At 36.6% G+C, this 27710-nt stretch overlaps 1 protein-coding gene across 1 annotated transcript in view; it reads right to left on the bottom strand.

Moving 5' to 3' along the window:
- Nucleotides 1–27710, bottom strand: part of LOC137404993 (uncharacterized) — a 66321-nt gene that overhangs the window by 9492 nt on the left and 29119 nt on the right. The window contains exons 8-27 of the mRNA XM_068091218.1: nucleotides 26144–26376; nucleotides 25110–25368; nucleotides 20404–20588; nucleotides 16425–16651; nucleotides 15976–16097; nucleotides 15748–15865; nucleotides 14832–15041; nucleotides 14569–14709; nucleotides 14052–14233; nucleotides 13697–13816; nucleotides 13269–13509; nucleotides 12901–13052; nucleotides 12634–12773; nucleotides 12352–12497; nucleotides 10285–10481; nucleotides 2144–2299; nucleotides 1844–1992; nucleotides 1420–1586; nucleotides 1106–1289; nucleotides 714–936 (exon numbers count right to left, since the gene is read on the bottom strand). Of these exons, the coding sequence (XP_067947319.1) occupies nucleotides 714–936; nucleotides 1106–1289; nucleotides 1420–1586; nucleotides 1844–1992; nucleotides 2144–2299; nucleotides 10285–10481; nucleotides 12352–12497; nucleotides 12634–12773; nucleotides 12901–13052; nucleotides 13269–13509; nucleotides 13697–13816; nucleotides 14052–14233; nucleotides 14569–14709; nucleotides 14832–15041; nucleotides 15748–15865; nucleotides 15976–16097; nucleotides 16425–16651; nucleotides 20404–20588; nucleotides 25110–25368; nucleotides 26144–26376 (3552 nt within the window). The remainder of the gene's footprint in view (nucleotides 1–713; nucleotides 937–1105; nucleotides 1290–1419; nucleotides 1587–1843; nucleotides 1993–2143; nucleotides 2300–10284; nucleotides 10482–12351; nucleotides 12498–12633; nucleotides 12774–12900; nucleotides 13053–13268; nucleotides 13510–13696; nucleotides 13817–14051; nucleotides 14234–14568; nucleotides 14710–14831; nucleotides 15042–15747; nucleotides 15866–15975; nucleotides 16098–16424; nucleotides 16652–20403; nucleotides 20589–25109; nucleotides 25369–26143; nucleotides 26377–27710) is intronic.

Here is a 27710-nt window from a genome sequence, read left to right as displayed (position 1 = left end):
TCATTAAATGAGGAACTACTATTAGCCTGAGACAGTTATTAATTATTTCTATGGCGCTGCTTTTAAAGTTTTAACGAAAAAAAAATGAAAAGCTTTGGAGTTGGGCAACTAGAGAATTGATTGTTATTGATGCAAATGATTCATTATTAATACGGTTTGGTCGACACTTTTCTACTGATTACTTGACATTGTGTTCATAGAGGTCAAAGAATGTCAAAGTGGCGGTCAAATGGAGGTGTCGTTCAAATAGAAGGTAGAGTTCTATTTTTCAATTTTTCTCTCATATTGGCGGTCAAATAGATGTGACATTCAAATAGAAGCTGGCGTTCAATTAAAGTTGTTACGGTCTATGTATATGAATAAATAGAATAAAATCCGAGCACTCTAATTCAAATCCCAACTCAGTCTCTATCCACCACAACTACTACTAAAATAGCCTTATTTAATACGCATAGTTCAAAACAGATATCCCACTAACTAACTCGCATACATCATGTGCATGTATTGTAAACAGACAAGAGTGTGGAAATGTCTTTACATTTCTATAATTAGAAAGAGACAAATCTTGTTGTGCAACATATGGACACATGACTAACATTATGGACATATAACCAACATATGAACATATACCCAACATGGACACATAACCAACATACACTATGGACATATAACCAACATATGGACATATAGCCAACATACGGACATACACCTACCTTCAGTATGAACCCAGAGGAACAGTTGCATGCAAATCCTCCTTCTGTATCTGAACATAAGTCATCAGACTCACAGAGATGGAGACTGGAAGATGTACATTCATCAATATTGTCACACGTGGTGAGTGTAGTTGTGTTAAGAGAATACCCGATACCGCAGTAACACGAGTAACTACCAATGGTATTGCTACAGCCCTGGCTACATCCTCCACGATCTTCCTTCCTATAAATTAATACATAACAACGTTACGTACTTGAGACAAGTTGTATATAGTGCAAATAGTCTTCAAGGAAACAGAGATGTGTGAACTCTTTGCGCTATAGTAAAACCATTTCATGTAAGACAACATCGTAATATACAAGTTAATAATAGCTAGAAACAGGGTACTTACAGACACTCATTGCTGTCAATACACGTGACTTCATCCTCGCTCAGTTCATATCCTTCATGACATGAGCAAATGTAGCCGAGAGGGTAAGAGCTGTTCTTTGTCTTGTCCGTACAAATACCGTAGAGTAGATCACAGATATTGGTAAGTTGGGAGAGACACTCATTTACATTCTCACAGGAAGAACCTAAAAGTTATGCATACCATCTAGTTGATCAAGCAGCGGAAGTCTAACATCTAACATTATCTGTTGTCTCTCATCTCTTCCATAGAATTCCTACATGAGTTAGTATTAGAATAAACTGTCAAATACTCACCATCAGCAGCTAGTTTGAACCCAGAGGAACAGCCGCAAGAACGGGAGCCGATTGTGTTGGTACACTCATCATCGCAACCACCATTATTCATGAGACATTCATTGACATCTTCACAGGTTACACCGTCTGCTGATGTCAGGAAGCCATCATTACAATCACAGATGTACCTGTTACAGATGTAACTAATTACAGGGGTGAAAGTGATACAATCTTTTCGATGGAAACTGACATATTATTGAGACATCCATAGACTGCCTCTTTGTAGCCAATGCTTTCAACACAAATGAGAGCAAATAAACACCAGTGTGAATTAAAACTGTAAGTTATTCTGCAAGCATATCAGCCAACATACCTACGCACAAAGATAGCTTTGGTTATAAACAATAAAAGGCACAACAAAAACAACATTAAAATAAACTCTCACCCTTGACCATCTGGAAGGTTCTCACAGGTGCTAGTAGCAGTACTACAGGCATTATCTCCCGTGACACACTCGTCCACATCTTGACACATTCTATTGTTGTCTAAAGTGAAACCACTAGGACAGTAGCAGAGAGGTTCCCCAGCCAAGTCCTGTAGGAAAGTGAAAGAAACTTGTCCACCAATCATGTCTTTAGTTGTATGCTGGATCTCTTATAACGGTAGAGCTGTTGATGACAAACATGAGAAAATGGGAAATAGCTCAAGCGCAGCATCTACCTACCGTGATTACAAAACTACTTACCTTGGCACAGGTTGACCTGTTATTTCCACCATCACATTCCATGATGTCAGCTGGTGAGCAAACTGTGTCAGGAACACAAGAAATGAGGTCATCTTGGTTAAGAGAGAAGTTGTCATCACATATACAAGTATAGGTTCCTATACCATCTACACACTCCTATAATTTTAAATAAGAAACTTGTGTGAGACAAAAACTCCATATACTAAATATTCAGATAATACACTCCACATACTGAATATTCAGATAATACACTCCACATACTAAATACAGTGCACCCTCGGTATACAATTACCCTGATATACAATTTTTTTTATTTTACAAAGTAGAACATGATGATTTTTTCACTTCACCATACAAATCTGATTTCACCATACAAATTCTACAAAACTTTCGCCCAAGTTCAAATTTGGCAGTTGGTATGATTGTTACATACAGTATGTCAAGATAACAAAGACATCGAAATGCTGTTTGCCAAAAATATTTTCACTACACCTTAAAGAGACATGACCAATTTCTCTCAGTTCAGCAATTCTCATTGGTAAAGCGGTAATATTTTCCCTGCAAAATCAATAAAAAAAGTTGGAGCTGTGATTCCTTCATAAAGAAGGGTCGGTGGGCAGACAACTTCCATTAACTTGCCAACAAAAATTCTTTTGACGAAAATCGCATTGTTCAGATTTTTTTGGCCGAACTAGGATGGAAAATGTTTTGAACAGGTCTGCTAAAAGTTATAGTAAAAGCGAAGACTGAAACTGATAAGATTTTTGTGATAAAAAGTTGAAATTCAGTAAAATAGTTAAAAACACATTCTAAAACTTAGCTTCAAGTGTGCTTCAAGTACATAGTAAACTAAACTTATTTGAAGTGAATGCAAAGTTTTTGTTATACATACATCTATCTTGAAGATAACAACTTTCTACGGTACGTAGTACTGCTCTTAGTACATTGTAGCGTTACACTTTAATGCAGATCATAACCAATAAATTCCCTAATATAATAAAGGGACTGTTAGTAGGTAATTATAGTTACCAAGGTTAACATACTATTTTGTTACTAATTTTTTTAATATGTAAGGCATTTATATAAAATTTGGACGATTTGTACCAGGATGTTTGCATTATATAATTACTATGGTTTCCATACCACTACATACAATATTTTCCCCATACGATGCCAACCCTGGAATGGAGCAAAATTGTATCCTGAGGGTGCACTGTATATGTATATATACAGTGAAACATGGATAACTCGCCCTCGGATATAGCGAACACATGGTTAACTCGAATGGATTTGCTTGGTCCGCTCCCAAGCAATGATAAATGGCTCTATATAACTCGAACTTAACACTGTTAATTCGAACTGTTTTTTGCCCAACAGCTACCGAAACGGTTGCTATCGCTTTAGAAAATCACTTTATTCCAAGCCTTAGAGGTAAACCTCAACTTTTCGTAATTCATAAGCGTCGTTATTACTTCCATCGGCAAAATATTTTTGTCAACGACTTTTCTAAAGGTTTGGTGAAATTTGATTTATACTGCTATACGATGAATAGCACAGGCTAGCCGGGTCACGCGCGCAAGGATTTTCGCCACGCACATACAAAACAAAAACAGCATGTTGTTTTTGTTTTGTATTTGTGTGGCGAAAATCCTTGAGTGCGTGACCCGACTAGCCCGTGATGAATAGTTTTCCGACGTTGATTCCGTGTTGAATCAACGTCGGAATGTTGAATGTTTAAAACGTCTTAAAAATTGTTGTAATTAAACGTATACGTTGTCTTAGCTAAAAAAAAAAACTATTCATCGTTTGACCTAAACACAGAATACGTGTGTACATTCAATAAGTATCCATTCAAAAAGCGTGAGTGATATACAATGTACTGTAAAACCTCGTAAAACTTTTAATTGAACTGCCTCGGAGTGTTGCTCTTAACGAATCCCAGGTAAAGTAAGGTAATCTTTGCATAAACTTCAAGAAAAATCGGCAAAATTGATCGCGGGTAAAACGCTCAAAAGAAAAAGATGTCTTTTCTTTTGAGCATTTCAGCAACGATCAAGTTTTGCCAATGTCAATCTAAAAAACGTCCTGGCAATAACATCACCTCAAACAACAAACCAATCTCAAGTGATAGAAAAATCTCTATAATTTTTGATAAAAATGTTTTAAACTTTACATTAGAAGCATTTAATTTGAAACAAGCCATTTGTGCTTTTGATTTATATTATAGTTTGTATATGTACATGTATCTACTAATAAATAAGTAAATACATGGACTTGTGACAGTGCTCTGATAACTTGAACGCTCTGATAATTCGAACACTTTTGCTCGGTCCCTTGAAGTTTGAGTTATCCGAGTTTCACTGTATATATACCGTAAGTGCTTATGCTCAAGTCGCGCGGCTTGTCGTTGGGCGCGGCTTCTGGTTCAAGGTCATAGGCCGCGGCTAAAGTCAAGTTTTAAAGCTTATGCGGGGCTCAGGGTAGTTTCTCGATAAATGCGGTCTCTGCTCAGTTCCGCGCTATAACCATAGAATCGCAGTCATGATACACTTTTATGTAAGGGGTTTTGGTGACCTACTCGTTTATTTTCAAGGTCATGTTTAAGGAATACTTTAGACTAAAAGAAGATCTCATGTTTAACTCACCACAGTCATAGGTTATTAACAGCTTTTCATTCTTGACTGGCATATTTTCATAAACGTGAAGCTCTCTAACAGCACAATAAAAATCTAGCTGAGACATGGCAAGTAAGTTCTTGATGCAAGGGTTTAGGAATTTTAATTCGAACTTGTAAGTAATGGAAAAGTCTTTTCTGTACCGATGTAGCCTGTTTTCTTATTCAAGAGGACGGGGTATAGCGAAACCCGTCTCAACACTCTCGCTCTCGAAGGGGTCAAGGATGACAAAACCTCAGTCATTAGCCGCGATCTGTGGGCATATGCGGCTTGTTGGAGGATTATTTTTTCTTTTGTGAATCATCTGTTTTTGAGTACAAGCCACGCGGCTTGAACATAAGGACTTACGGTATATATATATACATGCACTAGCCGAATGCCCGGCGTTGCATGGTATTAAAAATCAGCTTATAAACAATGAGAGGTAATGTAGTCGTGCCGCAGTTAGCCTGGCACATTGCCAATGGCTAATTTGAGTAAGCTTACTAATGAGAGCTAACAACTTGCTCTCACTGTTGAGCACGGCATAAAATTACACCACTGCTCTCCGTGTCATTGCGCTTTCACGAAGAGCGGTAGCGTATTTTTATCCACCTAGTGACATATATCGCCCAATGATTCTATTAATTTCGGATAGCTAAATTGGTAAGGCATTTGCCTGGTAAATAAGAAGTCCCAATATCAAATATTGTGCAACACAGATTCTTCATTCTACTATTTTAATACCTATAACTGGACAAACTGAACACAGACACACTACCTCTAAGATTTATATACATATACAGATATGTATATATACATATTATATATCTATTACATTACATACAAATTCGTTCATTGTTTCTGTTCCAAATCGAAGTCTGTTTCCAACTCCAAGTTGACACAGTTAAATCAGAATGCAATTGCACATAATGTATTTCTTTCCCACTCCTGCCCAACCCTTAACTTCTCCGACGCTGTTATCATGTAACGTCTAGCTATTCAAGCGAGCTAACAATAACCTACTAGAAGGAAAAATAATGCTAGTAAATTAATCATAGCAATAGAAGAAAACCAGTATATACAAATAATATAATGAATGTTATATAAAAAAGGCATAACCCGTAGCCACACAAGTCTAGGTTTTTTCGTTAGAAACTTTGATTGCAACACCATAGAAATATTTAGTAACTGTATCAGGCTAATAGTAGTTCCTTTTTAACCATGGTCTTTGTAAGAGAACTCATGTACATGTAGCTTTTTCTGTCTATTACTCACCAATTTTATTGTCCTTAAATAAAACATTAATGTGTTCGGGTCTAGGGCACCACAAGTGTTGTGTTCTAGGGCACCACAAGTGTTGTGTTTTAGGGCACCACAAGTGTTGTGTTCTAGGGCATCACAAGTGTTGTGTTCTAGGGCACTACAAGTGTTGTGTTCTAGGGCACCACAAGTGTTGTGTTTTAGGGCACCACAAGTGTTGTGTTCTAGGGCACTACAAGTGTTGTGTTCTAGGGCATTACAAGTGTTGTGTTGTAGGGCACCACAAGTGTTATTTTCTAGGGCACCACAAGTGTTGTGTTTTAGGGCACCACAAGTGTTGTGTTCTAGGGCATCACAAGTGTTGTGTTCTAGGGCACCATAAGTGTTATGTTCTAGGGCACTACAAGTGTTGTGTTCTAGGGCACCACAAGTGTTGTGTTCTAGGGCACTACAAGTGTTGTGTTCTAGGGCATTACAAGTGTTGTGTTGTAGGGCACCACAAGTGTTATTTTCTAGGGCACCACAAGTGTTATGTTCTAGGGCACCACAAGTGTTGTGTTCTAGGGCACTACAAGTGTTGTGTTCTAGGGCATTACAAGTGTTGTGTTCTAGGGCACCATAAGTGTTATGTTCTGGGGCACCACAAGTGTTATGTTCTAGGGTACCACAAGTGTTGTGTTGTAGGGCACCACAAGTGTTGTGTTCTAGGGCACCGCAAGTGTTATGTTCTAGGGCACCACAAGTGTTATGTTCTAGGGTACCACAAGTGTTGTGTTTTAGGGCACCACAAGTGTTGTGTTCTAGGGCATCACAAGTGTTGTGTTCTAGGGCACCACAAGTGTTGTGTTCTAGGGCACCACAAATGTTGTTTCGGGCGTGTGGTGTGTTCAGCCAACTGTGCTGGTGGTTTGGCAGTGAGATCGAACTGTCTTCGATGGCTGGCCCTGTGTCTCAACACGCTTTTACTTCCAGTAATTACCCTCCATCCAAGCTTAGCATTATGGTTTTTGAATTGCAATGAGCAACGCACAGCTGATGATTGATAGACAATTTTTTCTGATCAGAAAATTTTGACATTTATTCCGTTGATCAGTTTTGTTGTACTGCTTGAATTAGCTCTGTGAGTGTTTTTAAAGACGGCAAAACGTTTTTGTCGATACCTTTTCATCTTTTATAAAATCGTTCTATTTTGTATCGCAGTGGAAGAACTTGTCGTAAATATGTTGTTCGATTGTAGATTGCACGGTTGCAGTGTTGATTCAATACAACATCAACGAGTCATCTCCAAATCAGTGATTCAATTCCAACTTTAGACACTCGCAAGCTACGAACCCAGCATAAACCACCATAGTCTTGATACTACGATATATGTAGGGAAAGGTTTTTGTATTTACGATGAAAAATGTGCTATTATATATTTTGAGGCTATTTTGATTACACGCGCTTCTCTTTATTAGCGCTATTCATGCAAATGATAAGTCATGCTATTTATTAGCACTAGAAGTGTCTATTCAAAATGGTATCACGTAAAAGTTTTGCTCTGATAGAAATTGTTTGGATGCTAATATCGACTAGCTCAACTGTGCAAAAGATGGGTTGAGGTCAGAAGACACTGTAGAAGGTATTGAACAGCCAGAAGAGTATGACATAGTTTCAAACAGAAGCAACAATCAGATCGATGCTAATATTTTAGTTTTAAAAATTTTAATATTTGTTTTGAAATGTCAATTTTTGTTGCTGCATTTATTATAATTGTGGTTTGTTTATGTCACCCGCTATTGAATATATAGTTGTAGTATTTGATGGCTTATTATCAAACTTATAAATTTGCCACAAATTTGCCATAAATTACAAAATATATACATTGCATCGACATTTCGTAGTATACATACATACTTGCTATTTATTTTACATTTACATTTAGTTCGCTACTAACTCATTCCAGATGCTCAGAAGACGTTTTCCCAGCTAGATTATGATTTTTGGATTCTGATTTGGTACATTACGTTCCACAATCATTAAATATGAACAAAGATTTTGTTTATTTAAAAATTCTGTTTACATTATTTCTTTTAGTTCAAATTAAAACATCGTGTTTTGTATGATTATTTTTCAGTTTGTTATGTAACGTTTATTTTAGTATGAGATTACAAGTATCAGTTATTCCTCGCTCTCTTGTATTTACATAAATTTACATATTTTAAGATATATATATATATATATATATATCTTAAAATATGTAAATTTATGTAAATACAAGAGAGCGAGGAATAACTGATACTTGATATATATATATATATATATATATAACGTATCAAGTATCTAGCTATATATATAGCTAGATACTTGATATATATATATATATATATATAGATTTACATTCTCTTATTACATTTATAAACTTCTTCTAACTTTTGAAGTTTATAATGTTAGTTTTTTAAGTTTGTTTCATGATCGTTATTATTCTTATCGTCATTATTCCAACTTGCATTTTTTAAACATAATTTGAGTCTCGTGTTTGAAGTTTAAACATTATTCATTTTCCATCACTGTTATTCTTACTTGGTTAGTTTCCAATCTTTATTATTAATATTAATAATTTTTCACTCAACCATTTTTGGCAGACATTGTTCTAATAAAATTTCAACTACAAAATACTACCATATTTTGTCATAATTTTTTCTATTAATGTGTTAAATACACATATTCTCCAAAGTTACACATTGTCTAATACCTCAAAAAAAGCCTGTTCTGCACAAAATCATTTCCTCATGATATAAAGTTTGAAAGTTACAGTTGTTTGACAAAGTTTGAAAACCTTTACAGTTATTTTTATTTTCTCTCTTAATTTATTTGAACTACGCAAAACACTTTTCTCATGGTATGCAGTTTGAAAGTTAGAATGGCAAATTTTGTTATATGTTAAATACAAATCAATTTTCTGTCCAAAGACTTTTCTATTACCCGGGCAACAAAAATGAGTAGCGGCAGTATCTTTTCGGATAATCATTTATGTCAAGGTCATACTCAGGTCAGATTCAACCTTTTCAATAAATTTGTTATCTAATTCTTGTGGCCAAGCCTCAAGTGTATCTATATCATTTTCTTTCATACAGTTAATGACACTTTCTGACAGCCCTAGTTTAAAAACCCAACTAATGGCACACCTCCATATAGTTTCTAGCATATTTATTAGAGACTTACTATATGGTGACCGCATTAGACAGGCGTATTCACGAATTGGCCTTACAAATGCTTTGTAAGCGATCAGTTTGGTCTTACAAGAAGTGTTAAAAAGATAATACTCTTCATATACTAAATATTCAGATAATACCCTTCATATACTAAATATTTAGATAATGTTCTTCATATACTAAATATTCAGATAATACTCTTCATATACTAAATATACAGATAATAACCTTCATATACTAAATATTCAGATAATAACCTTCATTTACTAAATATTTAGATAATAACCTTCATATACTAAATATGCAGATAATACCCTTCATATACTAAATATTCAGATAATAACCTTCATATACTGAATATTCAGATAATAATCTTCATATACTAAATATTCAGATAATAACCTTCATTTACTAAATATACAGATAATACCCTTCATATACTAAATATACAGATAATACCCTTCATATACTAAATATTCAGATAATAACCTTCATTTACTAAATATTCAGGTAATACCTTTCATATACTAAATATACAGATAATATACATATAATACCCTTCATATACTAAATATACAGATAATACCCTTCATATACTGAATATTCAGATAATACCCTTCATATACTAAATATGCAGATAATACCCTTCATATACTAAATATTCAGGTAATACCCTTCATATACTAAATATTCAGATAATACCCTTCATATACTAAATATTCAGATAATACCCTTCATATACTAAATATTCAGATAATGTTCTTCATATACTAAATATTCAGATAATACCCTGCATATACTAAATATTCAGATAACACCATTTGCATTCTAAGCATTCAAACAATGTCACGAAAATACAAAATTTTCACATGAATAATTGATTAGTTAAGATAGATCTCCAGTAAAAACTACATGATTAACTATTATCCAAATAACTTCCTGGAAGTGCTGTCAAAGAGCACGCAACTCCTTCAATTGTGAAATAACTATGGTTTGATCGCTCAATTAGACCGACTCATGTCTCACATACCTGATCACAGTCATTTCCTAAAACGCACTCATCTATATTCTCACACAGATCCCCGTTCATCTCATAACCAAAGACGCAGTTACAGAAATATGAGCCATCAGTATCTACGCAGTAGGAGTTGTTTGCACATAGAAATATTCCTTCTGTGCATTCATCTATGTTGCTGCATAGCCCTTCCGATCCTGTTCCCATATAGCCTACAAAATAATTTGCACTTTGGGTTAGGTTGTACTTCAAGAGCACCAGTCTTGAGGAAAAAGCTAGGAAGTTGAAACACAGGCTAGGACGCATAGATATAACACTTTGATTAACAATAGGAGCCTCACAAAGGAAAACAGCCTAGCCAGCTCACTGATTAGACTAATTCCCATCTATGGAGTGAATAAGTTTGACTGGTCCTATCTATTAGTACTTCAGTGAAGACTGGCTCTGAAATAACTGAGTATGCCCATTGTATGCTAACAGAATCATACAAATATTATTGTAGGTTATAGCTTAATGGTTTGATTATTCGTACAGAAATACATCAGTTAGTAGATGAATAAACTATTTTGTTAAGGAGCGCATCCGGCTCTGAAGTGCACAGCATACTGAGACAATTAGTAGAGCAATTTTGACCTCGAACATGGCTGCATGAACGCTGCCATTAGTTGCCTCCAAAACTTTCCTAGATCTCTAAATAAATATGCATTGGAAAGCCAAGACATTTTTCTACAAGCCGATATCCTCTCCTTACGACAGTTAACATATGAAGATCTTATATCCTGATCATAATTTGTTGAAGCTATGAATATTTTTTAAATAATTTAAATTTGAATGCATATTTTGTTTTATAAATATAGTCAAATGCCTAGCGGCGCACGGGTATGAAAAATTGCTGATAAACAGTGGCAGGTAATGTAGTTGCCTGCCACTTGCCATTAGCCTGGCACAATGCGAAATGCTAAGTTGAGTAACTCATGTCAACCAATGAATCCATTGAACCTCGCATATCTCAATAGGTTAGGTTATCGCCTGGTGAACGGGAGGTTCTGAGATTAAATCTTCTATGACATGGATTTTTCATTGCGAGATACTAACCGGCTATAGCTGGACAGACCGAATGACAGACAACAAATTTTGGAATTTATATATATAGACTTAACAGTGTTGTATAAGAGCCTATTGCACTGATGCCAACTGTTTGCTACAGTTCACAGCAAAAACTGTTTTTTATGTTATAAGTTATGATCTTATCTTTATCACAAGTAAAGTTTAGATAACAGCCATAGCCTTATCAAGTGCTACAATTCTGCAAATTTATAACTTTTATTATAATAATTTATCAGACGTTGCAAATATATACTTAAAGTGACATAAACAAGCAATGTTTATAATACATGTAGATACCTAAATAAAAACTTAAAAAAAAAAATTTATTATCAGTTGCTTTTTAGCCTCTGCTACCAGTTGCGATCTGATTGTTGCTTTCATTTTAATTCATTTCAGCTTCTGGTTGTTCAATATCTTCTTCAATGCTTTTTGACCTGAAATCTTCTTCGCTGCTGAACCAGTCGATAGTCTAGTCGAGCGTCTAAACAAATTTTTAACAGATCAATATCTTTTCATGAGGCCATTTTGAATAATTTTCGTGTAAAGATGAAAAACCTTTAGCCCTATGTGCAGCTTGCACATGCAAATGCTCAGCAAAAATCGCCTCAAAATAGTTGTACAGATTATTTCGTAGTTACTCAAGCGGATGATTAGTTGTTACATAACAGAGTTCTAAATAAAAATTATTTTTGAAAAGTCAATCAAAGAATGAATTCACGCGGGCAGTGACTGAAATGGTAGGCTGAGCACTACCATTGGTCGCTTACCCCAATAGAGTCGGTTTTTGTATAAAAAAGGTTAAACTGTTCGTTGTGAAAACATTGTAGCAAAATTTGAGTGTCAAAATATTTAAGTAGTAAGATATTTTTTATCAAAATTTAACAGATGTGCATATTGTTTTTAATTTGGAATGTTCTGTCACATAACTCTCTCTTTTTCTACCTGTCCTATTATGCAAAGTTTTCTTAATTCTACCTTCATTGCAAGTACAGTTCCATCCTCCATCTGTGTTAGTGCAGCTAGCCAAGCTATCACAAGTGTCCAGGCCTAGAAGGCATTCATCAACATCGGTGCAGCTGCGTCTGTCTGCTGCCACGGCATATCCTTCTCTGCACGAGCACCTGGTGAGATATGTCAAGCTATGGACTCACTGTGAGGAAGATACAACTACTCTATTTGACGGTAAAAGAGAGAGAAGATAACTCCTCGCTTACAACATTAAAACTGTAACAGACACACTGTTATTAGACGACTTACACAAAAGAGGAAGCCGTGTTCTCACATATCTGATCACAAGGATCTTCAATACACTCATTAATGTCAAAGCATGATATTCCATCTCCTTCAAGACCGACAGGACAGGGGTCACATACAAACTCTGATCCTTGACTCTCCACCTGCAACAGGTGTCAACAGGTGTCATAACCTAAAGGAGAGCTTTATTAAACTATAGACACAGTGATGATGTCACTCCATATGTTTATATTACCTAGTGAACAGAGCGTATACTAATGATTCACACACCTGATTGGCTGCTACATCGGAACAAGTAGTGAAGCAGGGCTGACCCGCGCATCCATCAAAGTCTGTTTCACAAAAATCCCCTGTCCATCCGATGGCGCATCGGCACATTTCAGTGTACCAACTAGAAGAACTGTCAGTAGGCTGGCATTCACCTGTCAACACATGTCCAACTATAGTGCACAAAGTATACATAGTGAAACCTACAGATGCACAGAGCCCGTTTTATATACAAAGCACCAGCTACTTGTAGTCGTACTTAGAAGAATAACTACAAATATTAAAAGTTAAGAGCTTTGCAGTTGTAGTGATTTCTATCAGCACTGATAAGCTCACCCTAATGTGCTCTCATTCAGAGCTCACATATTTACCTCCATTCAAGCAGTAGCAAAGAGCTACTTGTGGTGTGAAGGTGGAATTGGTTAAACCATCGGATACAGTGATCACTATAGAACCATTGGGTGAATACTCGATGCTAGTCCAAGAAATCACACCAGCTGATGACACGCTGAGACTTTCTGGACCAGACTCCTTGGTAAATGTGATGTTATCTCCATTTCTATCGGTAGCATTAATGGTGAATAACTCAGCTACTGACTCTCCCACTGTAACCTGTGTAAATAGGACAATATACTTGACTTATACAGCGATAGCTGCTGAAAAACTATGATGCAACGCTTAAATATGTATCCTTATTAAAGGTTGAATACAGAATATTCACAAGAGAAATGTGAAGCAAGCGGTTAAACACTCAACACAGAGTCATGGGTTAGTCTTGTATTATATGGAGGGTTCTTACTCTGAGGGTAGCATTCATATTGTGAATATCAGGAGGGTAGTTACTGAGAATCAGATTCTCTGAAGCGAGTTCATCAGCTGCGGCAGCGGTTGAAAGAGCAGCGTCAGCATTTTCGGTCACCTGAAAGTGTCGATAGATGACATTACCTATTCATTAGCACCATTATTGTCAGAGGTTTGTCAGTATTAACAATACAATTTTTGTAAGATATGTCAAAGTTTGAGGTCGGGTAGATATTGGAGAAAATGCTATTTTATGAAATGACAACTCCATTTGAAGTGATAAAAAATAAATTAATTTTAAACCAAAAAAAAGAACTTCACAAGAGAACCACATAGAAGTGAAAAAGACACACCAGATAGTCAAAATAGCACTCTCGCCTTTCCTCTGGACTCTCATCTGCGCTCTGTCCTTCATTACAGACAGAAATAGCTGTCTGCCTTTTAATTGCATCAGGAAACATTACTGTCAAGTCGGGATTGAAGAAAACAGGCCTGAATTCAGGATCATTGTATTTTTCCCAGGATTCACTGGCTGCTGTAAGCATGAAATGCATAATTTTATATGGAGAATTCAAGTAATAACCTATAGCAATAAAAACAGGTGAGTTGTCTTCCCTGAGACCGGTGCACCGAGTTTAATAAAGAATAATAACAAGAATAATAACTCTTATAGAAAATAGGCTGATAACCAACATAGAAGGAGGCTATTAACTACTATGATATGTATGCTAACAAACATGGAGTATCAGATTGTTAATTTTAGCCCTGGGACCAGATACGAGTTTAATCTGTGTTTGAGAATACACCTCTATAAGGAATGATGCTATATGCCAACTATGGGTCAGCTAGCCCTAACCTATTCAAACTTACAGTATGTAAAAAGGCTGGTTTCTGGAGTTGTCATCCATGATAGTCCCCAAGGGTAAACTTCTTCCTCTGTAGCGGAGGAATTAAAGAGAACGGTTCCATTTGGGAAAGTGAACTCATCCTCTTTATCCCCGTTAAAGTTACCTATAATCATAAACTTACAGCTCAACTAGTTGGTTAGCCTCAGATCTTATATGTTAGCATTAGAAAATATTTAGAAATAACAATAAACATGGATTTATGAAAGGAAATAATGGTTATCTTACCCAGAAGTCCCTCAATTTTTCCCCCCATATTAGGCTCCATAACAATTGTTACAGTCATGAGCTGCAAGTCAAAGCTAGCCGTAACCTTGACGACGACATTGTTGGAAAAGGCAAGAGTGTAAGGTCCTGAATCGTTGAATACTCTGACATCACCATAGGACTCGATGTTAGTCCAATCATTTAGTGTAAGTGAGCCATTCACATACAACTCTGTAACCAATATCAACCAGTCATTTCAAATATGCGATTATATCAAGAGCATCTCTTACATAACCTGGTTGGTCAACTCAGGAACACCTTTTTCAATGGCTCGATAAAACCATGAGTGCTACATTTTAGCTAGTACTCAAATAATACTTAAAAAGTGTTCAACTAGTACTTAACTAGTACTTAACTAGTACATAAAAAGTGATTAACTAAGACCTAACTAGTACTTAACTAGTACTTAAAAAGTGTTCAACTAGAACTAGTACATAAAAAGTGTTTAACTAGTACTTAACTAGTTCTTAACAAGTGCTTAACTAGAACTTAACTAGTACTTAACAAGTGTTTAATTAGGACTTAACTAGTGCTTAACTAGTATGGCTAACAATTCACCAGTTTATTTACAACGTAAAATAAGATATTGTGGTAAATATAAAACTGTCGCTCCTAGTTCTTGCCGACCAGTCAAGGCTTTATTTGTTTTAAAACTTATTCTTACAGAAATACAATTTTAAGAACAGTCCAAAGGTAGCTATTATGCAAATGCACAGTTATTATCTACACATAATTGAAATATATATACTGTTTATACTATTCTATGCATAAGTGAAGACGTAGAGAGTTTGACACTGATAGCAGGTGCTCTGAGACGCGTCTAGACCATTCCGCTACATAAACAATTAATGTACAAATATACATGGGACTCTCTTACCAACATTAGAAAAATCTCTATTGAAGCTGAGCTGTACTCTAGTGCCTGTATCCCTCTGACCTGCAAACCCTGTAAAGACTGTAGCCATGCCAGTTCCATTAATCCTGGCAGTCCTTCCCTGCAAATGACAATCAGCAAAGTGACAAAATACTCACATTATGAAATACGAGCGATAATGTTCAATAGTAGAAACATAGTTTAACAAAGCTTGAATTTTTGTAAGCTCACCTGCAACAGGAAGTTGCTGCCATCTAAACTACGAGTCATAATAAACTCCCCGTGACCATTGAATGTGTAGGAGACATCATCCAAGGTCGTTATGTGAGGGTCTCCTCTAAACTGAGCCAAGACTAAAAGCAAAGATCAGAATGCAGGAACAATATCTTCTCTAGAATGCATACAATGTATATGTACATGATTATTAAAAATTGAGAAACTGTCAGTGTACTCGATTAAATGAAAATAGAGTTAAAATGATGCGAAAGATTATTTACAATGAGTTATCAGCTCTTGTACATAGGACCAACTTAACTGTAAGTAATAAGGTCACGGGTGAATTGATTGGCCTATTGTGGTGAGATTAAGTGAATGAGTCACCAAGTGACAGCTAAGACAATGAGCTGATCTCAGTTTGTCAACTATTATGAATACTAGGAGACTAGGTGAAGGTCACTAACCGAGTGCTATGAATATATTAGAAGTACAGGCGGGTCGGTAACTCAAGTACAAGTCACACATAGTCCGAGGAGTCTCTCCAGATGCTAGCTTATCTCGGCCGCAGCAGGCGTTGTACGTTTCCGCCTCATTAACATCATCAGATCGATATACGAGAGAAAGTCCATTGACTTCAGCAACAGAGCTTGGATCTGGACTAACTAAGGCATTCCAGGAATCGTAGCAACACCTAAATTATATGACTCATCTTGACAGCTCATCTAACAACACCTAAATCGCATGACTCATCTTGACAGCTCATCTAACAACACCTAAATTGCATGACTCATCTTGACAGCTCATTTAACAACACCTAAATTATATGACTCATCTTGACAGCTCATCTAACAACTCCTAAATTATATGACTCATCTTGACAGCTCATCTAGCATCACCTAAATTATATGACTCATCTTTACAGCTCATCTAACAACACCTAAATTATATGACTCATCTTGACAGCTCATCTACCAATACCTAAATTATATGACTCATCTTGACATCTCATCTAACATCACCTAAATTATATGACTCATCTTTACAGCTCATCTAACAACACCTAAATTATATGACTCATCTTGACAGCTCATCTACCAATACCTAAATTATATGACTCATCTTGACATCTCATCTAACATCACCTAAATTATATGACTCATCTTGACCGCTCATCTAACATCACCTAAATTATATGACTCATCTTGACAGCTCATCTAACAACTCCTAAATTATATGACTCATCTTGACAGCTCATCTAACAACGCTTAAATTATATGACTCATATTGATAACTCATCCAGCAACACCTAAATTATATGAATCATTTTGACAGCCTTTCTGCCAGGTATTATCGTGTCTATATTTTATTGTATCTGCATGGGCAAAGAGACCCATACATACTAGTAATTTTATAATCTTTCTTCAGCGGTGTAAATGAAGTTATATGCACAGCCTTAGAACCCTGAAATAGCGGACTGACCTTGGGGCTGTGAAATACTCGCGGGTGAAGAAAATGAAATTGATAGGTACGTAGCATCTGTATCCTCCAAAGAATCCTATTGGGTAGTATAATGCTCTTAGTACCCACCAAATTTGGGATAGTGACCCTGCACATGTCCGCGATACAAACTTGAAATCCCAGTCTAAAAAGTGGAACATGCTAAGGAAAATATTTTAACTACAACATATCAGCAGATCATAAGCAAGTAGTAATATGAAGTGGAATAACTCCACACAAATAAAATCTGATATTACAAATGAGGTGGTTGACTATCCACATACAGTCAGTTGACAAGCTTTATATCCATATACTGAAGAAACTTGATAAGAGTCTACAATATCTCACACTTGCTAGGCTGGCAATTGTTAACAAAATCAGTGTATATAATCTATTACAAAGCATATCTATACCTTGTTGCTGTTTTAACTCTATCACTACCGCGCGCCAATGCATCTAAGCCGATGTAACGGCTTTGGCGGTAATATAAGTACAGATGTAAGCCTTTTTATTACAAAGCCTACACATTAGCTAGACCGATCATATTTTGTTTCCAACCAAACAACTTTGTTGCCAATTATGTGCAACCAATAGAAAAAAATTTACTCAGCAGTTCCATTTCTAATTATTTTAGAACGGGAAAACCAAATCGCTATCATCATGGCAATAAAACATTCACTGTGTCCGTTCAATGCAGAGGAAGCGTCAAAAGTTGTGTGAGAGTGGGGTTCACTGAACCATTTTATACTTCTCTTGTAGCAAATTTTGTTCTGAATAAGATGCAATTTACAGTAAAAGAATATCAGCACTGATTCTTGATATACTGCATATATACCAATTTTTTGAAAACCCGTTTGAATTAATTTGGTTAGAATAGCAAATTTAGCGAAAGTAGTGAAAGAGGTAAGAGTAAAACCTCGAGTAATCCAGTTCGTTTTATTAGTAGGGGATGAATAAAAGGTTGTTAGTAGAGGATGAGTAGGGATTTGTTAGTAAAGAATGAGTAGAGGTTTGTTAGTAGAAGATGAGTAGATGTTCGTTAGTAGAGGATGAGTAGAGGTTTGTTAGTAAAGGATGAGTAGAGGTTTGTTAGTAGAGGATGAGTAGAGGTTCGTTAGTAGAGGATGAGTAGAGGTTTGCTAGTAGAGGATGAGTAGAGGTTTGTTAGTAAAGGATGAGTAGAAGTTTGTTAGTAGAGGATGAGTAGAGGTTTGTTAGTAGAGAATGAGTAGATGTTTGTTAGTAAAGGATGAGTAGAAGTTTGTTAGTTGAGGGTGAGTAAAGGTTTGTTAGTAGAGGATGAGTAGAGGTTTGTTAGTAAGGGGCGAGTAGAAGTTTGTTAGTAGAGGATGAGTAGAGGTTTGTTAGTAGAGGATGAGTAGAGGTTCGTTAGTAGAGGATGAGTAGAGGTTTGCTAGTAGAGGATGAGTAGAGGATGAGTAGAGGTTTGTTAGTAAAGGATGAGTAGAAGTTTGTTAGTAGAGGATGAGTAGAGGTTTGTTAGTAGAGAATGAGTAGATGTTTGTTAGTAAAGGATGAGTAGAAGTTTGTTAGTAGAGGATGAGTAGAGGTTTGTTAGTAGGGGGTGAATAGAGGTTTGTTAGTAGTGGATGAGTAGAGGTTTGTTAGTAAAGGATGAGTAGAGGTTTGTTAGTAGAGGATGAGTAGAGGTTCGTTAGTAGAGGATGAGTAAAGGTTTGTTAGTAGAGGATGAGTAGAGGTTTGTTAGTAGAGGATGAGTAGAGGTTTGTTACTAGAGGGTGAGTAGAGGTTTGTTAGTAGAGGGTGAGTAAAGGTTTGTTAGTAGAGGATGAGTAGAGGTTTGTTAGTAAGGGGCGAGTAGAGGTTTGTTAGTAGTGGATGAGTAGAGGTTTGTTAGTAAAGGATGAGTAGAGGTTTGTTAGTAGAAGATGAGTAGAGGTTTGTTAGTAAGGGGCGAGTAGAGGTTCGTTAGTAGAGGATGAGTAGAGGTTTGTTAGTAAAGGATGACTAGAGGTTTGTTAGTAGAGGATGAGTAGAGGTTCGTTAGTGGATGAGTAGAGGGTTCTTAGTAGAGGATGAGTAGAGGTTTGTTAGTAAATGATGAGTAGAGGTTTGTTAGTAGAGGATGAGTAAAGGTTTGTTAGTAGAGGGTGAGTAGAGGTTTGTTAGTAGGGGGTGAATAGAGGTTTGTTAGTAGTGGATGAGTAGAGGTTTGTTAGTAAAGGATGAGTAGAGGTTTGTTAGTAGAGGATGAGTAGAGGTTTGTTAGTAAAGAATGAGTAGAGGTTCGTTAGTAAAGGATGAGTAAAGGTTTGTTAGTAGAGGATGAGTAGAGGTTTGTTAGTAGAGGGTGAGTAGAGGTTTGTTAGCAGATGATGAGTAGATGTTTGTTAGTAGTGGTTTGTTACTAAAAGATGAGTAGAGTCATTAGCTTTCGTAAGAACAACAAGGGCAACAAGGTAAACAAGGATAACAAGCACCTGTTGTTGCTGGTTGAGAGTTCAACCAGTTACTGCAGACAATGCTAGAGGGTGAGAAAGGTTGGGTGGTAATATGATAATTAAACACTCCTGATTGGTCCACGGGCACCAATTCTCCATTTTGTGAGTGCAAGTCTGGCTTGGCAATCATAGGTTTAACTGAGCTAAACCACTCAAATAAGCTGAAGTCCTACAAATTTTACAAAATGCATTTGAATGAAATGTTAAATTAAAAAATATTGTAGCTAACATCACATAGCTTAGAAAAAATATATTATAGCTAATGCCACTTAACTTTAGATCAATAGAAGGTATTGTAGCAAGCAGATATATATAATTCTAGATTTCACGAATCTGTTTCACTATCCTCACCTACTTAATATCACATCTACTGCAGTATGATAGATGAAAGTTGCACACCGCCTTAGTATCAGAAAAAGGATGTTAGTAACATACATTGGGTTTGGCTCCAGAAGCAACATACTCTTCTGATACACCATATCCTCCAAGCGCATTAAACGCAGTTCCAATTCTAGCAGGGTAGTATTTAAACTCTGTTCCTCCATACAAGTATAGGATCCAATTCATTGCTCTATCTTGGTAGATGTACCGAACTACTATATTCCGTTTGGCTTTATCTCCAATGACAATAGCTTGATAGCTGTTCAACTGAAAAATTATGTTTTACTTAGATTCAAAAACTCTAGCATGTCTGCATCTCAATGGACACAAGAAACATACTGACCAGGTGACATGTAGGAGTAGACTCAAATAGTGCTAGGATGATAGCTATTATATCAATCTTTATTTCAGCTGCTGACATAATGGTGAGAATATACACTCCTATAAGCAAACTTTTTTTACCATAGATTTTACTTAACATAAGTAATTTATATAAATTGTTATATAGAAATTCTATACAACGTGAAGCCTGAACTTGCTACAAGTTCTCAAATTTGATTTGAACAACGAGATTCCCACCTCCTTCGTACAATCAGTCAAGGTGACTAAGACTGTCTATGGTTGGGGCTTGCATATGATAGCAGATCTCCAATCAGCTCAATTACAAGCAGACATCTGCCATGAGGGCGTATTGATCTGTCTCCATTTTAAATTCCTATTAGCTACATCTTTATAGCATCATCTAGTCCTTCCTTGATTTCACTTACCATCACATAGCTGCTAGTATATTAATTTATGTGCAAGCTGATCGTGTCGGTCATGCTCTATTCTGTGTACATGCCCCCCTCCCGACTTTTCTCAATAAGGATGTCAAACATTGACAATAGGCCTGGCTGGTTTATTATTTTGACGTTTGTGATCTAGTCCTACCACTTGATGTTCATGATGTCCCTCATGGGTCTCATCATCACAACATACTTCTTTGTTGCACTTTCTTTACTCGAGCTTGATAAACCATCCAGGTCTCTACACCATATAAGAGAGTTGACAGAACCACTGTTTGAAACACTTCACCCTGACTGACATCCAGGTCTCTACACCATATAAGAGAGTTGACAGAACCACTGTTTGAAACACTTCACCCTGACTGACATCCAGGTCTCTACACCATATAAGAGAGTTGACAGAACCACTGTTTGAAACACTTCACCCTGACTGAAACATGCTTGTTATTCCAGTCTTTGCTGAAGCTTGCCAAAAGCAGCACTGGCTTTGCCAATCCTCCCTTGGAGCTCCTTTTCCAATCCCAGAAGTGTTAGATACAGTGCTTCAGAAGTACATGTAGGTGAAATGTGTGGCTTTCACCAGTGATTCTTGGTTGGTAAAAATCTCTTTGGCTTCAAGATGGTGAAGGAGTTTGATTGGTTAGTACATACACGCTGTCTCTTTTACATTAATCTTGAAGGCAAACAAAGATGCAGCCCTGGTAAAGTTGCCCAGGAGTAGCTGCATGTCAGAAGCAGAATGAGCAACCAATGCACTGTTAGACCCATTAACAAGAGTCCTATAATTAGCCTTCAAAATACCGTTTTCTCTTTTCTCACACTTGGGAAAAAAAAGACGCATACGGGCATTTCTATTATAATACTAGTATCCTGAAAGTATAGAGAGATGGTCAGGTGTTCTGATAAAGCGCAGATAATAAGTATGTGTACAACTATTCAGAAATGTCTAAAGGCGGTAGATTGATGCAGGTATTAGAGTGTCGGTCTGCCAAACTGAATGTTTCAAGTTTGAGTCTTGCTGAATGCAATCTTTTATCCTGACCTCTAACCCTGGCTTCGGACAAACGGACAGACATATATACCGTCAAACATGGATAACTCGAACTTCAAGGGACCGAGCAAAAGTGTTCGAATTATCAGAGCGTTAAAGTTATCAGAGCACTGTCACAAGTCCATATATTTACTTATTTATTAGTAGATACATGTACATATACAAACTATAATATAAATCAAAAGCACAAATGGCTTGTTTCAAATTAAATGCTTCTAATGTAAAGTTTAAAACGTTTTCATGAAAAAGTATAGAGATTTTTCTATCACTTGAGATTGGTTTGTTGTTTGAGGTGATATTATTGCCAGGACGTTTTTCAGATTGACATTGGCAAAACTTGATCGTTGTTGAAATGCTCAAAAGAAAAGACATTTTTTTCTTTTGGGGTTTTACCCACGATCAATTTTGCCGTTTTTTCTTGAAGTTTATGCAGATTACCTTACTTTACCTGGGATTCGTTAAGAGCAACACTCCGAGGCAGTTCAATTAGAAGTTTTACGAGGTTTTACAGTACATTCTATATCACTCACGCTTGTTTAATAGATACTTATTGAATGTACACACGTATTCTGTGTTTAGGTCAAACGATGAATAGTTTTTTGTAGCTCAGACAACGTATACGTTTAATTACAAAAATTTTTAAGACATTTTAAACATTCAACATTCCGACGTTGATTCAACACGGAATCAACGTCGGAAAACTATTCATCACGGGCTAGCCGGGTCACGCACTCAAGAATTTTCGCCACGCACATACAAAACAACATGCGATTTTTGTTTTGTATGTGCGTGGCGAAAATCCTTGCGCGTGTGACCCGGCTAGCCCGTGCTATTCATCGTATCGCAGTATAAATCAAATTTCACCAAACTTTTAGAAAAGTCGTTGACAAAAATATTTTGCCGATGGTGGTAATAACGACGCTTATGAATTACGAAAAGATGAAGTTTACCTCTATGGCTTTGAATAAAGTGATTTTCTAAAGCGATAACAACCGTTTCGGTAGCCGTTGGGCAAAAAAACAGTTCGAATTAACAGTGTTGAGTTCGAGTTATCTATAGCAATTTATCATTACGTGGGAACGGACCAAAGAAAATGTTCGAATTAACCATGTGTTCGAGCTATCCGTGGACGAGTTATCCATGTTTGACTGTATGTATATTCTTTATATACGTGTATGACACATATATATTCTCTTCTATATATAAATCTCAAAATCTCATTCGGTGTGTCAAGCTATAGCTATTAAAATTTAGGATGAAATATCCGCTTTGCGCAGGATTTCATTTCCGAGTCTTTCACTCGCCAGGCGGTAATCTTACATTTTAAGCTACGTGAAATGAAATGAGTTTGTTTGACAGTATGAGTCGTTAAAATATCCATAGCACTCTGCATTACACAATGTCACTAAAGCTTGCTCTCACGGCTCTTATTAGTCAGTTTAGCAATACGAATAGTAGCTTACACAAATTAGTCATTGGCAATGTGCCAGGCTAATGGCTAGTGGCAGATGACTATATTATCTGCCGCTGTTTATAAGCTGTTTTAACACCCGTGCAATGTCAGGATTTGGCTAGTACTATAGTAAAGACACATATATATTTTGTCTTACTTAATTTATTTTTAATGTATACAATATACGATTTAAATTCACATTGAAGGTGTGAGCTCCTCCTAACTTAATGTAAAATTATTGTAATCATAAACCAAGTGAAATTAATACAAAAACGAATAAAAAAGTGGTTGATACTAGCCAATAATACTACAGTTACTGTAAAGTCAGTAAATTAAAAAGTTAAGTTGAGTTGTTTTGCGATTTGAGGGCCCAAAGTATGAGTTTGGGAGATCTTGGAGTGGATTATGCAATTTACATGAGTTTTCCTTTTCATATAGCTAAAAATTCCTACAATTTATATATAGCTAATGTAAATGTTCTCGGTGCAGATTATTAACTTTGTAGGAGCGTCTGCGGTACGCGCTAAACAACCACGCTATACAACCACGATATACAACCACGATATACAACCACGCTATACAACCACGATATACAACACGCTATACAACCACGCTATACAACCACGCTATACAACCACGATATACAACCACGATATACAACACGCTATACAACCACGCTATACAACCACGCTATACAACCACGCTATACAACCACGATATACAACCACGCTATACAACCACGCCATACAACCACGCCATACAACCACGCTATACAACCACGCTATACAACCACGCTATACAACCACGCTGTACAACCACGCTATACAACCACGCTATACAACCACGATATACAACCACGCTATACAACCACGCTATACAACCACGCTATACAACCACGCTATACAACCACGCTATACAACCACGCTATACAACCACGCTATACAACCACGCCATACAACCACGCCATACAACCACGCTATACAACCACGCTATACAACCACGCTATACAACCACGCTGTACAACCACGCTATACAACCACGCTATACAACCACGATATACAACCACGCTATACAACCACGCTATACAACCACAATATACAACCACAATATACAACCAGGCTATACAACCACACTATACAACCACGATATACAACCACGCTATACAACCACGCTATACAACCACGCTATACAACCACGCTGTACAACCACGCTATACAACCACGCTATACAACCACGATATACAACCACGCTATATAACCACGCTATACAACCACGCTATACAACCACGATATACAACCACGCTATACAACCACGCTATACAACCACGCTATACAACCACGCTATACAACCACGCTATACAACCACAATATACAACCACAATATACAACCAGGCTATACAACCACACTATACAACCACGATATACAACCACGCTATACAACCACGCTATACAACCACGCTATAAAACCACGCTATACAACCACGCTGATTCTATAGTTACCTCAGTTGGGTATCTACGTCTGCTCCGGGGTTTCATAGCATGCCATGTTACTATGTAGGCCCATGCTGGGTCAGCAAGAATGGAACTAATGGAAGACTTCAGAGTGTTACTGACTCCATTTGCCTGCAAGTCTGGAATCCATTTAGTATAGAGACCACCATAGCTGGAGATCTGATTGTCTGCCCAGTAAACAGCCGCAAGTTTTACAATATGTCTGTCCACAGTGTTGAGAACGCTGGATGAGCTCCAGTCTGCCAAACTAAAAGCAGAGCAAGTAGTCAAACTGCAGTTCCTGGAGTCGTGATTACTTGTTAAGCCTTCGAAATGACCGCTTAGTAGAGTTACTATGACCTACATGTGCTGCATTTGAGTGTAAAACAGACATCCGTCACACCCCTGTTGTATAGTCAATGATCATAAGTTCACCAATGACATGGACAAATTGTGAATCAGAATGAACAAATTTTATGTAATAATTTATATGTAGATTGACAAGGCGATGGCTTTTTTTTGGTGTACGCTATATGTGAACCTGTAGCTCTTCTGAATACCAGCTCTTAATCGAAAGTTTGAAATAAACAAAAAATCTTCAGTGGACTCTGATGAACATTCTCTATTCATATGTTTCTGCACAGAAGCAATTAAATAGAGTATTAAATTAGAGAAATGGTTTATTGCACACTCCAGAGACAACTGATTTGATAACAGAAAACCCAAGTATTTATATGTTTGGTCATAGAAAAGCTTTGTAAAAAGCTACAAGCATTATTAATAGCTATAATGAGACAGTACTATATAATATTAGCTTGTATAAAGCTTTAGCTAAAAAGCATAATGTTTGTTGGCAAAGTACCAATAATACTTGGCACTTGCATGACAAAAATGTATTCTGAAGTCGTCTGTTCCTGAAATTAGCAGACCCCTACTGAATAGATTAAATGTACCAACTGGAAATCTCATCTAATATCGAGTTGGAACCTTTTTCTAATCGCTGCCTGTTAATAAACTAGTATTGTATACGCAAATGAACTTACGAATATTTATCTGGTCTCGGCAGAGGACTGAATTTAACTGGCTGACCATCTATGTAGCTGGTAAATACAATAACTCCTGAGAGAGTAGCGTACATAGAGTTAATAACAGAAGTATCATCATCAGATGAGACATATCCTCCATCTGGTATGTATACTGCTCCTGTGGTTTTTACAGAGTTGTCAGTAAAAGCTTCTGTAGCGTCAGTCGCATAATTTGAGAGAAGAAATCTATCCTACAAGGTGTTTATTAGACGATTTATTTAGGACCCAGTAAAAGGAACAGCAACATGTCCTCTAAATAAGAGAACATATCTAAAACAACAACATGTCCTATAAATAAGAAAACTTATCTAAAACAACAACATGTCCTCTAAATAAGAGAACTTATATAAAACAGCAACATGTCCTCTAAATAAGAGAACTCATCTAAAACAACAACATGTCCTCTAAATAAGAGAACTTATCTAAAACAACAACATGTCCTCTAAAGAAGAGAACATATCTAAAACAACATGTCTTCTAAATAAGAGAACTTATCTAAAACAACATGTCCTCTAAATAAGAGAACTCATCTAAAACAACAACATGTCCTCTAAATAAGAGAACTTGTCTAAAACAACATGTCCTCTAAATAAGAGAACTTATCTAAAACAACAACATGTCCTCTAAATAAGAGAACTTATCTGAAATAACAACATGTCCTCTAAATAAGAGAAATTATCTAAAACAACAACATGTCCTCTAAATAAGGGAACTTATTTAAAACAACAACATGCCCTCTAAATAAGAGAACTTATCTAAAAACAATATATAACAATTTATATATATATACGTATATATATACGTACATATATACGTATATATATGTATATATATATATACGTATATATATATATATATACTAGTCTATATATATACTAGTAAGTTACTGGTGGATCGGACGGTCTGTCAAGACAGCAGAAGGCAAACCAATCTTGCCATGGCTTGGATTGACTACAAAAAGGCCTGACTCAATTCCCCATAGTTGGATACTTGAGTGCCTCAGTATGTACAATGTTCACCCTGCTCTTGTGGCATTCATCAAGATGTCAATGACCAAATGGAAGACGGAACTAGAGGCTAATGGCAAAAACTGGCGAGTGTACAAATTAAGCGAGGCATCTATCAAGATGACTCCTTATCACCGCTGCTCTTCTGCATATGCCTAAACCCTCTAAGCAATATGCTGGAAGAGACTCAATATGGGTACCAGTTTAAGAGTGGCACCAAGATAAACCACCTCTTCTACATGGATGACATCAAGCTGTACGCTAACAAAGAAAGGGACATTGATTCACTAATACACCTTGCTCAGGTATACAGCAAGGACATCGGAATGACCTTCGGTATTGAGAAATGTGGAAGGCTAATTCTTAAGAAAGGCCATTCTATGCTCACAGATGGCCTAAGAATGCCAAATGGTACCATCAAAAATATAGAAGAAGGGTACAAGTACTTGGGGATTATGCAAAGCAACATCAACCACGAAGCCGAGGTACGTCACAAAGCCATTACCGAATACAAGAAA

This window comes from Watersipora subatra, chromosome 9 (assembly GCF_963576615.1).
Source record: "Watersipora subatra chromosome 9, tzWatSuba1.1, whole genome shotgun sequence".
NCBI classification, from domain to species: domain Eukaryota; kingdom Metazoa; phylum Bryozoa; class Gymnolaemata; order Cheilostomatida; family Watersiporidae; genus Watersipora; species Watersipora subatra.
Note: the sequence above shows the minus strand (reverse complement) of the source record. Positions and strands in the feature narration are given on the sequence as shown.